Source organism: Ctenopharyngodon idella, chromosome 19, assembly GCF_019924925.1.
Source record: "Ctenopharyngodon idella isolate HZGC_01 chromosome 19, HZGC01, whole genome shotgun sequence".
NCBI lineage: Eukaryota > Metazoa > Chordata > Actinopteri > Cypriniformes > Xenocyprididae > Ctenopharyngodon > Ctenopharyngodon idella.
Genome location: NC_067238.1, coordinates 20,159,678 through 20,176,124, shown reverse-complemented (window position 1 = coordinate 20,176,124; position 16,447 = coordinate 20,159,678). Strand labels below are relative to the sequence as shown.

General features: G+C 36.2%; 3 protein-coding genes across 3 annotated transcripts; 1 reads left to right on the top strand and 2 right to left on the bottom strand.

The window, feature by feature from the left end:
- Positions 1-2,489: 2,489 nt before the first annotated feature.
- On the bottom strand, positions 2,490-6,952 carry LOC127500843 (proteasome subunit beta type-8-like). Its single transcript, XM_051872393.1, has 6 exons — positions 6,718-6,952; positions 6,425-6,569; positions 6,236-6,347; positions 5,887-6,016; positions 4,316-4,520; positions 2,490-2,761 (listed from the first exon to the last, which is right to left on the bottom strand). The coding sequence occupies exons 1-6, from the start codon at positions 6,865-6,867 to the stop codon at positions 2,673-2,675; spliced, it is 831 nt and encodes a 276-aa protein (XP_051728353.1). The 5' UTR covers positions 6,868-6,952; the 3' UTR covers positions 2,490-2,672.
- A 582-nt stretch (positions 6,953-7,534) lies between these two features.
- On the bottom strand, positions 7,535-11,203 carry LOC127500844 (proteasome subunit beta type-7-like). Its single transcript, XM_051872394.1, has 8 exons — positions 10,969-11,203; positions 10,137-10,221; positions 9,958-10,055; positions 9,603-9,743; positions 8,376-8,491; positions 8,227-8,285; positions 7,967-8,118; positions 7,535-7,829 (listed from the first exon to the last, which is right to left on the bottom strand). Exons 1-8 carry the CDS (start codon positions 11,025-11,027, stop codon positions 7,718-7,720), a joined length of 822 nt encoding a protein of 273 aa, XP_051728354.1. The 5' UTR covers positions 11,028-11,203; the 3' UTR covers positions 7,535-7,717.
- On the top strand, positions 11,141-14,984 carry LOC127500846 (proteasome subunit beta type-6-A like protein-like). Its single transcript, XM_051872396.1, has 6 exons — positions 11,141-11,364; positions 11,490-11,560; positions 11,960-12,091; positions 12,278-12,407; positions 14,467-14,611; positions 14,773-14,984. The coding sequence occupies exons 1-6, from the start codon at positions 11,317-11,319 to the stop codon at positions 14,898-14,900; spliced, it is 654 nt and encodes a 217-aa protein (XP_051728356.1). The 5' UTR covers positions 11,141-11,316; the 3' UTR covers positions 14,901-14,984.
- Positions 14,985-16,447: the final 1,463 nt, after the last annotated feature.

The following is a 16,447-nucleotide window of genomic DNA, read 5'->3' as shown; positions in this document are numbered from 1 at the left end:
TTATAAAAGCTCCTTAAATATCCTAATTGAAGACCTATTACTGGCTTAATCAAAGCCCTGTCTGTGAAACCAAGCCTATATATAATAAACAATATGCAATACTAGAGACTGACCACAAGTTAGCTATAAACACAGTTAATCATTAAAGCAAAAGTAGAGTAAAACAATTCATATATTGCACTGCGCTTACCTGGCATCAGCCTAAAGTCAGGCTCCACTCTTCACCACGGTGAACCCCCAATACTCCAACATAACAGAAACTTTTCTAAATCCCAACTCAATAGAACATTAAACAATAATAACAAGCCTTCTCCTTCATTCATCTCTTCCAATTAAGTCTCATGCAAAGCATTAGGAACTAGAAATCTCCTTACCCCAGTAAGTAGATTGTACGCTATAAAATGAAGTTGAGAAAAAAATGTTCATTTAAATATAAGCATATTGAACAAGCAGTACACATCAGTGAGTGCTTCCGTTTTAGCAGCAAAACTAAAAAATCCACATTACAAACAAGGAATTAAATAAAGATGAATTACACCCGTCAAAAGGCAAACTATCACTCCTTCATCAGCTGTATTTGAAATCACAGCATGGTTGACCTTTTATATATATATATATATATATATATATATATATAAATTAATAGCAAGGTAACATTAGGCCTACACATATAATAATGCTACGCTGTATCTACACCAAATGCGAGCAGCGCATCGTGACTCATCAAGACCAGGAAACCATTACAATTGTTGATTCTGTCTACAGTGGATGGGGCACGGCGCTCCCAGACAGTAAACGAGTGCCCTGTAGTATCCTAGGTTAATCAATACGGTTGTGAAGCTTCCAAGGTTCTCAGGCTGTTGCTGAATGGTACGACACAACAACAGTCGCACCTGCTGTAGACAACAGTTATAAAATTACCCTAAATAACTAAAAGTTGAAATATGAGAAAGGTTGTTAGATTTATGTTGCAATATGGAGAAATACGTCATCACCATGTGAAAATGGTTCAGTTCATCAGCCAAATCCATCAGTAAATATTTTAAATAAATGTAACTTGTTGGAAATGCACGTCTACAAAGCCTGGTCAGGATAATCATATAATGTGTTTTTGCTACAAATCCAAATTTAGTGAGCTACTCAAATTATCCAAGTAACAAATAAAGATTTATTTGTAAAAAATATTTTTTATGTTACACTTACAGCCTCAATGTATTATTATTACCAGTGAATGATCAAAAAAAGAAATGCTCCTTCTGAAATTAGATTACAGTGAAGTTGTTTCCAAAAGACCTCATTATCTGACATATTGATAATAATAAATCCTAAGTGAATAAAATCATCAAAGAACACATTTACAATCTTTTTTTTTTTTTTTTTGTGATAAAGTCTACTCTTAGAAAAAGTGTCATATATGGTCTGAGGTTATGAGTAAATGCCACACTCGGTATTTATACAGTATATACAACAGTAAGAACATTTGCATATGGAAGTTTGTCAGTGTATAAATATGTTTTAAAAACTGGTGCAATATTTAACTCTGCTTGTATCTTTTACACATACTTCTGCAGTTATCATACTAAGGTTAGATATGGGTAATAAATTGGATATTTTAATTAAAATACTGGATTTAAAATATTTGAATTAAAACATTTTGAATATTTGAAATAAGCTGCAAGTGGGGTTAACAAAGAAATTTCCTGTTTGTTGTAAATGGTTTGAAGAGTCATTTAAATGGTTTGCTTCTTGTTATAATGTTTTGTTATTTATAGCCGTTGAAGGGTGGATTCTGGAATCAACTGCTGCTTCAATATATATCTTTTGAGTGTTTTATAATCAAGATATTAATCAACATTTATCTTTCTAAATATTAAATTATTTGAATGACTTCTACTTATGTTATAGCATTTAATTTCCTTTTCATCTTCAAACACTAGAAAATAATGATGACTATTGTCTCTCACTGAGAGAAAAGTACAACTTATCAATATGTTTTGGGGAAGTTTATCCAACTTCAACCTTGGAGAAGCTACACATCCTTTGTATCTGTGTATGTGCACTTGTGTTCTGTGCAGGTCCTTTCTTGGTTCTGATGGACAACTGACATTCTGCTTCAGACCTGAAAGTGCCTTTTCATGACTTAACAGCTAACCCTGTGCCTAAATCCAGGGTCCGAGCGTCAGAATCGTGATGGATGGAGATATACTTCTGCCTATCAGTCCATGTGTGGACATTTTATAAGTTTATCTATTTCTTAACCAATCAGGATCATTCAGTCTGAAGTAATGACGTAGTTAGTGGACTTAACTGTAAAATTCCCCTACACTGTCCAGCTGATCACAATATGTAATTAAGAATCTTTAAATATGATGAATAGTTGTTTTACTCTGATCAATGAAAAAAGCATTGTACATTTTTGCAATGTTTGCTTTTGTTGTATTTGATCAAAAACAAAACAATACAAAAAAAAAAAAAAAAACCTTAGACAATTGTTTTCACAATGATTTATTTCATACTACTTACAGTAATGGCATTTAAACACATTGTTTATTACTGATATTTTCATCTTCTGTAACCAACTACCTGTCAGTACTAATGGAAACTAGTCTCTAGTTTTTAAAAAAATTGCTTGTGATAACATTATTCAGTGACAGCTCTGACCTATAAGCCTGTTACTTCCGCTCAGAAACATATCTATGATGAAGATCACCAACATCATTCTGGGAAACTTTGATCCAGCCATCTTTTTGCATGTGGTACACTGGTAAGAAAGCACAGAGACAAGATTTTCATCATGAATGGGTATGAGAAGACCATCTCAGATACCAAATGTTTTGACTGCAAATATCAAAAAAATAAAAATATAATAAAAAATAAAGCTGCAAGCAGCGATGAAAGGGCACTCACACATGGGGTCAGTGCCACCTGGTGGCCTTAGGAAAACAGTGAATAGTGGGTGACATGCACATAAGCGAGTAAATGCAGGAAAAATATGGCAAAGTCATTTCGATGTGCCACACTTCCTGCTGTCAGCAGGTGGCGCTTTGACTATAACTGAATATTGCCATGTAGATGTCTTCTGGTCAGGACTATTATCAAACATGGAGTTTGGAGCAAATCGGACATCGTATGCCTGAGTTACAATAACTTCCTGTTTCGTGGCGTTAATCGCAAACATTAGCACTTAGCCAAATGTTGCATGATTTAACGTGTTTCTAGCATGTTTGGTACTTCATGACATATACAAATGTGTTTCTGGGGGTGAAATACAGTGCAAGGCATGCCATTTCCTGTTGCCAGCAAGTGGCGCTATGACTAACTGAATATTGGCATAGAGATGTCTTTAGCCCAGGACTCTTATCACACATGTGAAGTTTGGGGCACATCGGACACTGTATGCCTGAGTTACAACAACTTCCTTTTTCATGGCGAAACATCAAAATTGGTCAGGCCGCCACGGACACGCCCTTCAGCGAAAACTCAAGATCTTCATAATTTAACATCACTAAGACCTTAAGATCAGACAGACCAAATATGATGTTGATCTGGTTAAATCTCTATGAGGAGTTAATCACAGTGTAAAACATGTCATTTCCTGTTGCCCACAGGTGGCGCTATGACTAACTGAATATTGGCATGTAGATGTCTTCAGGCTAGAACTAATAAAACATGTGAAGTTTGGGGCAGATCTGACTTTGTATGCCCAAGTTACAACAACTTCCTGTTTAATGGCGAAACATCGAAATTTGTCAGGCTGCCACAGACACGCCCTCCAGTAAAAACTCTAGATCTTCGCAATTTAACGTCGCAAAAGCCTTTAGATTAGACTGACCAAATATGACGTTGATCTGATTAAAGCTCTAGGAGGAGTTTGTTAAAGTACAACATCTGGAAATGGCAAAAACTGCAAAAATTTTGCAGAGAAAATTCAAAATATCTCACTTCCTGTTGGTTTTCAGAGTTTGCACCCACAGACTTTTTTGTAGGTTTTGGGCTGTTACATGTGTCTGCCGAATTTCATACTTGTCCGTAAAAAGTATTGAAATTTTGTAGGTGATGCTATTGAGCCATTTTGCCACACCTAATTCTGAAACCCATATCAGACATAAATTTTCACTTCTGACGTGTATGCAAAGTTCTCTGAGTTTTCAAGCATGTTTAGGCCCTCAAAAATGCAATTCATTTCAGAGAAGAAGAAAAATTGACCAAGCAATTACAATAGGGTCCTCACACCATCGGTGCTCGGGCCCTAATAAAAAATAAATAAATAAAGCTGTCACTGTTTAAGCACTGTGTGATATGATGGGCTACTTACTGTTGACCACCCCTCCAGAATAGGCATCACGGTGTGTGGCATGATAAATGGCTCTCTCTGCCAAGTCGTAGGCCTCGGGTACACTCAGGTCCCACCTATGCCCTGAGTCCATTACACCATAGGCATAGTTAGACCCCGAGCCTGTGGAGAACATATCTCCTGCTAACCTTGTGCCACTGCTGCTCACATAAAATAGACCTGGACCCTGTAAAAACACAAATGCTGGTAAAAATGTAGCAGGATTATTGCAAAATGCTTTGAATCAGGGGTTGGCAACTCTGGCCCTCAAGATCAACTTTCCTGCAGAGTTTTGCTCCAACCCTAATCAAACAACCTGCTCAAGCTATTCAAGGTCTTCAGGATTAATAGAAAGTTACAAGCAGTTGAGTTTTATCAGGGTTTGAGCTTAGCTCTGCAGAAAAGTGTATTTTGAGGGCCAGAGTTGCCCATCCCTGCTTTAAATGGTGGTTTATATAGGGTTAACATCATGAATGAATGAATGAATGAATGAATGAATGATACCCAGTTTTTGACAGACAGCTATTATGTGTTATCAAAAAAGTGAAATTAACCAACAACATCAAAAGAAAATTTAAGGGATTAAAGGGATTCACCCAAAAAATGAAAATTCTGTTATGATTTTCTTACCCGTGCCATTCTGTATGACTTCTCTGGAACAAAAAAGAAGATATTTTGACAAATGTTTTTGTCCATGAAATAAATGTCAGTGGGTTCAAAACAACTCTGGACCTCACTGACCTTCATTTATTGTGGACAAAAATCTAAATAAAACACTGCAACATTTTACAAAATATCTTTTTTGTGTTCCATAGACAAAAGAAAGTTATATAGGTTTGGAATGGCATGAACATGGTAAGTTTTCATTTTTTTGTGTTAACTATTCCTTTTTCATTGGTCATTGGTTCAAGTCCCAGAAAGGGAAATTCATGAGCTGCCACCATTGAGTCTAAATGCCAGGTTTCTCCAGAGGGACTGTCCTTGTTGCAAAATGTTGTGCATAAGGTGCTTTGGATAAAATCACATCTGATAAATGAAGAATTAAATGGTTTAAGGTCTCTCGGACAACCAGACAAAAGCCATGTAACAAAGAGAAGAATTGGCTGGAGTTGAGTTGGAATTGAATTGGCCACACCCCACAGGGAGTTGAACTGGAATTACAGGAAGAGGAATTTATAGAATTGTAATTCAAAGAAATCCAACACAGGCAATGCTTTCTGGGAAATAATATGTTCTTCCAACCTGTCACTCTGCCTGTCTGTGTTTTAATGGCATAAATGTCCTTCGACCTTTAAATGGACAAAATTTTACAAACTTTTCTTTTCAAATTAAAAATGACAATTCAGTCTAACTCATTTTCCTTTAATTCAAATTTGAAATGCAATTTGCTTTTTCAATTCTAAGGAATTGACTTTTTGGCTATTTAGAGCATTCATGTTGGTGACAAAAATGTACATTTTGGTCTTGTCTATTCAGGGGGTGAAAAGAGAAAAGATGGTAGGTGAGAGGTAAAAGTGAAGCTCGAACATAAGAAAAATGTCAATGGTTCTTACTCTCTGGTCCCAGCCACAAACCATAGTGCCCATGGAGAGGCCCATGCCTCGATATTCAGCCACCATGTTGGCTAGAAGCTTGGAGGCTGCGGCCACACTAATTCGTGTCTTGTTTCTAAGCTTGTAAATCCTTTAAAAATATAATATCAGCACTTTATGATTATTTTTCAGTAGGCTACTTGTAGACTGAATGCATTTAAATATATGATTATTAACTTGAAAATCATTATTCCGTTTAAAAAACCCTTAAACTTTGACAGACAAAAGGGAATAATTTAAAACGGATATTTACATTAACAGTCCTAAGAACAGACATCACAAATGAAACAAATTGCATTGATGCATTTACCTGCACTCTTTGGCCAGTCTTCTCTCCCAATATACACAGTCTGCTGCATTGCCAGACATTGTCCCAAGGAGATACGGGTTGATCTCGATTACCTTGTTGAATGTCTTTGTGTCTGCAAATGAAACATATATTTAACAGCACATGTTTGAAGAAAATCGCTGGTAAACCATTTTAGCTTTAAAAACACACCTATGTAAGACCCTGCAGATGCTCTTGAGTCCACAGCCACCATCACTCCATGCTGAAATTTGAAAGCTAACGTGGTAGTGCCATGAAGGAATTCAATTTTTATGTCCGAATCTCCCTCTGTGAGTGGCCCGAGAAACTGCTCCGGCTGTCGAAATTAAAAATGCACGAAGAGCGTAAACATCCCAGTAGGGATCTATTTTTTTGCTAAATACACGTTTTAAGCTAGTTGTATTTGTTTAATTCAGATTGTTTTAATCAGGAAGGCAACACGGATGTAGCGCTAGACAACTTACGTCCATTCCAGTCGGGACGGCCAGTTCGTTGCAGTTCAGTCCGAACGTGTAATGACTCGGACCACAGGTGGTCGGCTCAGATTGCCAAGCGTTAGGAGAAGAACATGATTGTTTCAGCTCAGGTGACAAACATACGTCCATAAGCGCCATAGTTGAAAGTGAATCGCTAACGAACTAGCCTAGTCTGTCACAACGAGATCAACTGAAAATGAAAGTGATACTTAAGCTAACTTTACTGGGTGCGTCTTCAATCGAAAATGTCTGTTTTTAAATAAAAACGATTTCATGTTATTTAACCAGACACTATTCTAAATATTAGGCCATTCATTTAAATTTCACGTCCGGCTATTAACTATTAACCTATAGCTTACTATTAACCATAATGAACAATTCCATTCAATAAAGTGAGAAATTATTCACATAAATATTAAAATAACAAAATGTTTAAAACGAATGGCATAACCTGTAATGTATTTGCGAGCAAGATTGTTTAACTCTTAATTATTTAGAACCTTTAGCCTATAAATAGCCTATGTTTTCAGTGTTTTATTGTAGGCCTATTTCAGTAGAAATACTACCAACAGCCAACCCTGATGACATCACCAGTAACTATGTAGTTTTGCCTCGAACAGGTTTAAACTAGGAAAACGAGTGGCACTCTGCAGAGGTTTCCTTGAATTGTTGGTGAAAGATTTGTGTTTATCTGTAAATTACAATCCTCTCAAACAGACCTGATCAGTAGCCTACGATTTGTGCTTTGCAGAGCCAAAGAATCATAGCCTAAATAACATCATGGAGGTTAGAAATAAACAGTCACTTTCAAAACTGACAAATCAGAGTTTATTTGAAAATTCAGATTTCATGTGTCAGTATGTCTTGTCTGTCATATTCTCTCCTATATGTATTTGACTTGAGATCAATTTTATATTTTAAATTCTCATTCATTTGTGGCCACTCGAAGAGGTTGGCATACTAAATGTTAAAAAGCAGTGTGCAATCTTTATGAGGTTTCCATGGTTTGCACCCTCTCTTCAACCAATTCCATTTCAAAATGCTGAACTTGTTCTGTGAGTATTGCTGTTGTTCCTGGGCTGTATTTGTAACGTCCCTCTCTGTGGGGAAAGCAATTATAGAGCAAGCATTGTTAGATATTCTTAAAAAAGCCAGGTCACAGAAATTAATCTATAACATAATAGTGTGACACAACTCTTAAAACAAGCTCTGTGTTTATGTATCAGAAAACACCCACCTTTTCCCTCTCTGTTCTGACTCCTGGTATGGCCTTATGTAATCAACACCATTTCTTGTAATGACACACAAGTCAATGTTATGACCTGAACCCAGATCATTCATTATACCTGCATAAATGGCATCCCGAACTAGATGTTTGGCAGACTCCATCTAAATAATTGTGCAAGTAAACAATCAACAGCTTAAATGCACTCAAAATACATTACAGGCATTAAAAATCATCCAATATGTTGATACAAATTTTTATCCCATACTTACATCCATGTCTGTTTTAAAGCCGTCTTCTAAAATTCCCATAGCTGCTAGATTTCCTGATCCTGCATTGAAAAAATTGTGACGATAAGGATGAATTAATTTGAGTTAAAATCCCCCAATCATGTTCATATATATTGTAAGAAGACTCTCACCCATAGCAAGAAATGGCACCTTGTCCATGTCCCCATAAGGTCCAATATCATAAAGGTGACCTCCTGTGCAGTCCACCCCACCCAGCAGCAGGTTAGCGCCAACCTGCCCATGGTATCTTAAGAAAACATAATGTGCAATTTTTATTTTGTTTTCAACCCAAACAGAAGAACGGAAACTCCAGAACAAAAATTTAGTAACAAGATTGCTCAATCATTGTGTAATTTCAGTTTTTATAGACAAAGGAGAACGTAATAAGTTACATAAAGGCATTTTTATCAAATACAGACATATTTAAGAATAAAAAAAAGTGTTAAAAAAGCATTTAAAATGATTCTCCACAATCTGTGCATGACACATGAAAAGTGTGAATTTACATGACATACAAGTCATACATTATATAGGCCTACTTTCATAAGCATAAGTACTGCAGCTATGTTTATACCTCATCCTTTTCTTCCTCTGGTAGGTTTAAATCTGCTCCAGTAGTCTACTATGCAGCATAGCAGAAATATATAACATGTTTCATGTTTCACAGCAGTTAGACCTCAAACTAAATCTATGAATGCATTAAGTGTCTCTCAGTTCACCACAGTATTGATGCCTTTCATTGTAATTCTGTTCTGTGTCCATCTGTTGAGTTTCCAACTAAGTATCAACATCACGTGTAATTAAATGTATTTGTCTTTCTTTAATCACTATGTAGTTCTTTGAAATCCTTACTAAAGCCATAATATTTTTTTTTCTTTAATTCAATTAAATTTGTTACATTTTATTAAGAACCATTTACTATGATGGGCAATTTTCATGTTTTCCATTAATTTCCATGCTATTTTCATGTTGGAGAGACAATCTTGGACATACACTTTTATATATAAAGCTATTAAGCTATTATTAAACACAGTACAGTCTACAGAATGTTAGTTTATTATGCCCATAAACAAACTAAACGTTTTCTCTGCAAGTATTACATTTTGTTGTATCTCGATCTTCCTAAAGAAGCTGGCCCCACAACAACATACTACTTCCATGTATTCAATAGCAACATCTAATTCATGTTAGATCATCTAACATCTAAGTTGTGCATTCATAAAACGTTTGTATATTAAAAAACCATGTTACATATCCATGTCTATCCAAACGTAAAACAATATTATGTGTGCTAGAACTACACACGTATGAACATCTATAAATACAAATGGGATCATGTTCCTTTGTTAAAAGTGTACCTAAAGAGAGTATCCTGGAGGACAGTGACTGCCATGATGACACGGGGGTTTCGCCCGCTGTTCATTGAGAAGATAGTGAGATTGGAGGATATAAGATCAGTAACTTTCTGTGTGTCTGCTGCTGTCCCTGCACCACAGCAACTTTGAATGGAGAAAGGCCAAATGGAAAGTAAAGAAACAAAGACAGTCAAAGAAAATCATTTATATAATCACTGTTAAAAATTAATTTTTATGTTAAAGTTTTGCTCTTCATACATTTTAATGGTATACTTCTTGAGGTAACAAGATAATAATGCTAAACATCAGTCATTTGATTTGATTTTTTTTTTTTTTTTGTTATTTTGTTTAAACTTACTAAATGTTAGGAGCAAGGTAGTGAATCTTGGCAACCATCTTGTCAGCAATCACTTCACTGGATGTGGCACGAGTATCTGCACCAAGAACCACTCCATCCTGCAAAACAGAGGTCAGATCAAATAAGACCCTGTTTCAATTAATAAACAAGTGTCACTAAACACTTAAAGTTTGTCTTACCTTAAACACAACTCCAGCAATAGTTGTTCCAGTTTTAAGGGGCTTGGGTTTCTTCCCCTTCACCAAACTGTCCAATGCTGCATTTCTAAAGAAACACATATAAAGAACTAAAAGTGTCAGGGGCCAGGGAGGGTTAATATTAATAGATGGCCCTCTGATAGCACATTACTTACAAAACATGACTGGCTTGGGCCAGAGCATCTCTGCATGCCTAAATGTTAGCAGTTTCATTAGAGGGGAGGGAAAATAACCCCTGGGTTGGAACCAAAATATTGTTAGCTTTGGATTCACTATACAGCTCCACATTTTATTTAAAACACCCAGGCCAGAGATGGGTGAGATGCAGCAAATCATCATTCATTATGTGAGGCAACACACACTTAACATATTTGGGATGTGCTGGATCACACTTCCCATCACTATGAACCTCAGTTTGCCAGTGGAGAGACACTTGTCAAGAAAGTTTCATTTGGTGTGTGTGCCAAATGGGCAGTCTCAATAGGCATCTGACAATACACTGAAGGACTACTCTTTTTATGTTCACTTTGTTATATTGACTGATACGGTTCTATTTTCTATTATGTTTATCGAGGTTATTTTAACAACTACTAGGCTACTAGGCTTACTATGTCTGCGTGCAATAGTGACTTTTTTTAAGTCTCGTAAAATAATAATAACGAACAAGGGACGTTCAAAATTGTTATTTATAACTGCATAGTTTATATTAATAGAGTGGGCTATTTTATTGTATGAGGTTCCTTCGCTAACTGCGAACTATCGCTTTCACACTCACCTGGTGTCACTAAAAAACGAGTTGCGGATTATGTTTTACCTTAAAGTGTTTTCGAAGCAGAATCCCGGCTCCGTAGTCTTCACAACAGTTGGTAACATTGCAAATAAATGTGAGTGGCTCCGGAATGTTCAGTAATTTAGACACATGAAGCTTAGAAAAGAGACAAACGATCGAGAGGCGGCTGCTTATAAAGTGAAACCATGGACGGACCAACCAGTTCACAGCATGTTTGTTTCCGGTCTTTGGGGTGCTTCGGAGTCGTGCGCGTTGTGGTAAAGGGTATTTCAATAGAAGGGTTCTGTCCCATTTAATAAGATAACGAACAAAGATTAGAAAAATTAGTTAGGCTACATTTTCGGATAGAGTTAGCTACGAGCTTTGAAAAACATGGAGAGGTATTCGTCAGACAGTCATGTGAAAGGAGTCAGCACTGGGGTGAGACCATTTTCCTGACATTCATTTTCACTCTGTTAATGGCGCAAGAAGATTCATAACTTACATCGATTTGCGTAATCGACAATTACGTAGAAATCTTCTTATAAATGCATTTTCATTGACAGACTACAATATTAGCGGTGAAATTTGCTGGAGGTGTTATTATTGGCTCCGACTCGCGAGCCTCCATGGGTGGGTAAGTTGATGCAGTCTGTACCTACCAGTTAGGTGAGGTATCCCACAATTCCTCTCCAATGACATCATAAAGGCACATTACACACAAAAAGGTTACACTTTATTTTAAGGTGTCTTTGTTACACTGTAATTATACATTTAAGTACTGAGTAATATTAACTTCATTTACTTTCTATAATGTTAGGATTAGGGCTTGGTTTGGTTTAGTTGCATGTAATTATGCATAATTTATAGTTATTACTATAGTAACTAGATGTAACATATGTAACAATGACACTGTAAAATAATGTGTTACCAAAAAAGATATGTGTATGAGCATGTGATATTAAAACACTATGAATAAATGAACTGAAAAATAACTATATAAATTATTAAACTGCATATTGTGTTTTGCATCCAGGTCTTATGTTTCATCAAAGGTAATAAACAAACTAGTTCAAGTTCACGACAGAATATTTTGCTGCATGTCGGGATCCCTTGCTGATGCTCAAGCCATCACACGTGCAGCCAAATTCCAGCTCGCATTCCACAGGTGATTCCAAACTTATTGCAAATGTGTGGTATATTTACATTTTTTAAGTAATAAATTGATAATGGATTCTTTCAATTTATTTTAAAATGGCACTCCTAGTCTTCTATAATAAATAGTGACTAAAGTGAAAATAGCCTTCTTCTCCAGTCAAACAGACATCTTTTTCTTTTCCTCCTGGACATCTAGTATTCAGATGGATGACCCTCCTTTGGTAATGGCAGCAGCCTCTATTATGCAGGAGCTGTGCTATCAGCACAAAGAGGAGCTCTCAGCTGGTTTCATCACTGCAGGCTGGGACAAGAAAAAAGGGCCACAGGTAGAACATTACTCTTAGTTGAACTCTGGTTCTCTTCACTTCCTTTTCTTAGGAATGTCCTATGCAGAAGATTTATGTCTCGGCCATTTGGTTGGATCACATCCTCACTGACAGGACAGAAGAGAAAAGGGATCAAGAAATTTTGTTCCATCAGAAAGAGCGATAGGCCTATTAGCAGAACATGAATCTTTGTCTTGAGGATACAAACCATGGATATTGAACCAATTCGGATTCTTGAGCATGCGTACCAGTTTAACTGGTGTCCATGTTAAGTTGACATAATATGGCAGATGTGAACAACTGACCATAAATTTGTAAATTCCAAAAGCCTGCGAAATATGTCCATTACAATAAAACTTCACAATACATGGTGTTGGTATTATTGTTAAGATAAAAATAAGGGATTTTTTTAGCTGTAATGACAAAAAAAAAAAAGCCTATAAAGTCACGCTTGATACAGGATTTGAACTGTGTATCAATACAACATTGACGCATACTGATGAGCTATTTCACAGTGACAATCTATAAAAGGTTATTGATGTACAAATCATTCAAAAAATCTCTTTCATTATAACAAAAGGCTGGGCTCATGTTAACTTGCCTCACACCTTGTCTACACAGAAAGAGAGCAGGAAGAAACATTAAAACTTATTTGGCAATAAATAGCGATTCTGTCTACATTGGATGTGGCGCGACATGAGAGACCATTCTCCAACAGTAAACTGATGCCTCGTTCTATTTATGACGTACTGACATGAAGGGCAAATGCTTTGCAACAGGTGCTTTGTCGCATCCAGTGTAGACAGTGACTCGAGCGACAACGATCGCGTCTGGTGTAGACGTGGTGTCCCGCTCACAAGCTAAGAGTCTCATTTGATTACATTGTACAACACTTGAATGGCATGTTCTGGTCAAACTACCCCCCCCCCCCCCCCCCAATATTATGCGACATAATAGCCTATTTCATAAATTACTCATTCTTTCGAAGAAGACATTTGCTATTTTACAATATATATAATAAAATTGATCAAAAACACCTTGCCATTGTCAGTAATTTGAAAGCAGTAGGAATAACACTGTTTGACACTGACATGTCAACTCCAACTCTGACATGTCAATTTTTTTTTGCAAATTTTAAATGTTGAAAACCTAGGCAACATGATTAACTTTTTAATCAGTGTTCCTTCATTTTTACATTCCTGGATGATTCAAATGAAGAGCTGTTTGTAGAACATTCATCACAAGCCCTACAGAGGTTTGATAGGTCCCCTGTGCATAACAATAATAAACAAATTAATTTACAAAATACCCATATTCTCATGAAGGCAAACATTTGTCAACAGCTACCTGTATCATTTTAGCCATAGCCACTTCGGCAAGTGCCCTGACATATGGTGTGGTTGCACTTCAGGTGACCCAAGTTCAAGTCCCAGCTTGAAGTCCTTTCCCAGGCTAATTCACATCTCTCATCTCCCATGATTTCCTGTTGGCCTTCCTACTGTCCTACCTATATAAAGACAAAGAAAGCCCAAATATATAACAAAAAAAAGCTTACCTGTGTTGTTGATGGCTATTCAGATGGGCATTGCAAAGTAGCTGATCAATACCTGTTAAGCTTTTGACAAATGTTTGTTAAACATGGTGAAGGAACACAGATTATATGTTGCCTAGATTTTCAGAATTTAAAGTTTGCAAAGCAAATTTGAAGTTGACGTCACACCGTGTCTACATCGGATGCATTGATCGTTGTCACATCACTGGACATGACAAAATGACGTTGATGATGGCTATTGTTGCTTGGGCACTTTCCCTTTGAGAATGGGCAACAAATTTCGATCTAAAGTATCCAGATAGAAATTTGTTGCCCATTCTCAATGGGAAAGTGCCCAAGCAACATTGCTCAGCAACATTGCTCAAAAAGTTGCCCCGTGTATCATCACCTTTATAGTGTGCATGTACTGCAAAGTTTGCAAACATTGGGATTGGTGTATAATGTCGTGCTTTCCCTTGCACAGCACAAAATAAGTTCTAATGATGCAGTAACTGTCATTCTCTTTAGGTGTACTCTGTTTCTATGGGAGGGATGCTTGTGAGTCAGCCCTTCACTATTGGCGGGTCAGGAAGCACATACATATATGGTTACGCGGATGCAAAGTACAAGCCAGGAATGACCAGAGAAGAGTGTCAAACCTTTGCTGCCAATGGTTTGTACATTTCAAATACTTGGCATATGTTTTCTGCACTTTATAATCAAAATATATGCTGACTGTCTGTCTCCAAATCCAGTCTTTTAAACAAGTGCAATACAATACTTTGGTTTGAGAAAAGTTTTTCATTCACTGAAAAAATGTATTACTTTTTGCAGCACTGGCTCTGGCTATGGGAAGAGACAATGTAAGTGGGGGTGTTGCCCACTTGGCTGTCATTTCTGAAAAAGGTGTGGAGCATGTTGTCATCCCAGGAGACAAGTTGCCAAAATTTAATGATAAATAAACTGCTGTTATCCATATCTATGGGATCGGTGATGTTTGACAAAGCTAATGATGAACATGCAATAAAAGTTCTGATTCCAAATAATTTTTGTGGTTTATCTGTATTTCTGTATGGCTTAAAAACTGTTAAAACTAGTAATAATTAATGTATAATTATAGTGGGTTTCTTTGGGAAGATGGTATGTATATATCACTGATTCATTCAACCTTACATTTGATGTGTGACAAGATGTAAATGTCATTTTTTAACTTTTAAAATTAAATAGTATACATTAAATAGTAAACATTGTTACATCCCTATAATAATTATTATAGGCTATCATTATGTACTACACTGAAAACAAGTTGTTGTAGAATTTTTTTTTTTTTCACTCAGAAACTGCTAGTAAATTTCACAAATTAATCACAAAGAAAGAGCAAGTAACACATTAAATTAAACATGAAATATGAAGTAGAAAGACTGAAATAGTATTTTCTTGTAAAAAAAACAAAAACAAGAAAATACTTGTAAAAAAAAGCTTCGAAGCTTTAGGAATCTTTTGTTTCGAATCAGTGATTCGGACTGCGTATCAAACTGCTGAAATCATGTGACTTTGGCACTCCGAACCACTGATTTGAAACAAAAGATTCCTAAAGCTTCGAAGCTTCATGAAGCAGTGTTTTGAAATCAGCCATCATTAAATATTGTTGAAAAGTCATTATTTAGTTTTTTTGGCACACACAAAGTATTCTCGTCATTTTATAATTTTAAGGTAGAAGCACTGTACTCACATGAACTGTTAAATATGTTTTGAGTGCCTTTCTGGATCTTGAGAGGTTTAGTGACATCGCTGGCAATAGAGGCCTCACTGAGCCATCGGATTTCATCAAAAATATCTTAATTTATGTTCTGAAGATGAACAAAGGTCTTACGGGTGTAAAACGACATGAGGGTGAATAATAAATGACATTATTTTCATTTTTGGGTGAACTAACCCTTTAATGCTTATGTAGGCTATAAACACACACACACACACACACACACACACACACACACACACACACACTGGTATTCCTATCATTATGGGGATATTCCTAGACATGATTTTTAAACTGTACAAACTGTATCCTCTATGCACAAAACCTACCAATAACAGAAAATTATTAGTATTTTTATATGTTCTGAAAACATTACTTAGTATGATTTAGAATCTGTTTTCCTCATGGGGACCAAATAAATGTCCCCACAAGGTCAAAAATTAGGCCTACTGGTAGTAGGCCTATTACTATCTTTGTGGGGACATTTGGTCCTCACAACGTTGGGTTTACTAGGTAGCCTACACACACACACACACACAAAATAATTTTGTCCATTCAGATTTTTTTCTGATTGAAAAATGATTACCTTTTATTAAACTGCTAAAAATGTATTCATATTTGACAGAATGATACAGCCATTGTGATATTCAAATGTTCAAAAGTTCCCTTTTAGATTATAGATTTGGCTATAACTGTGGATAGGCTATCGAGTAATATAGGAGTATTTTTGCTGAATGTGTTACATCTCTC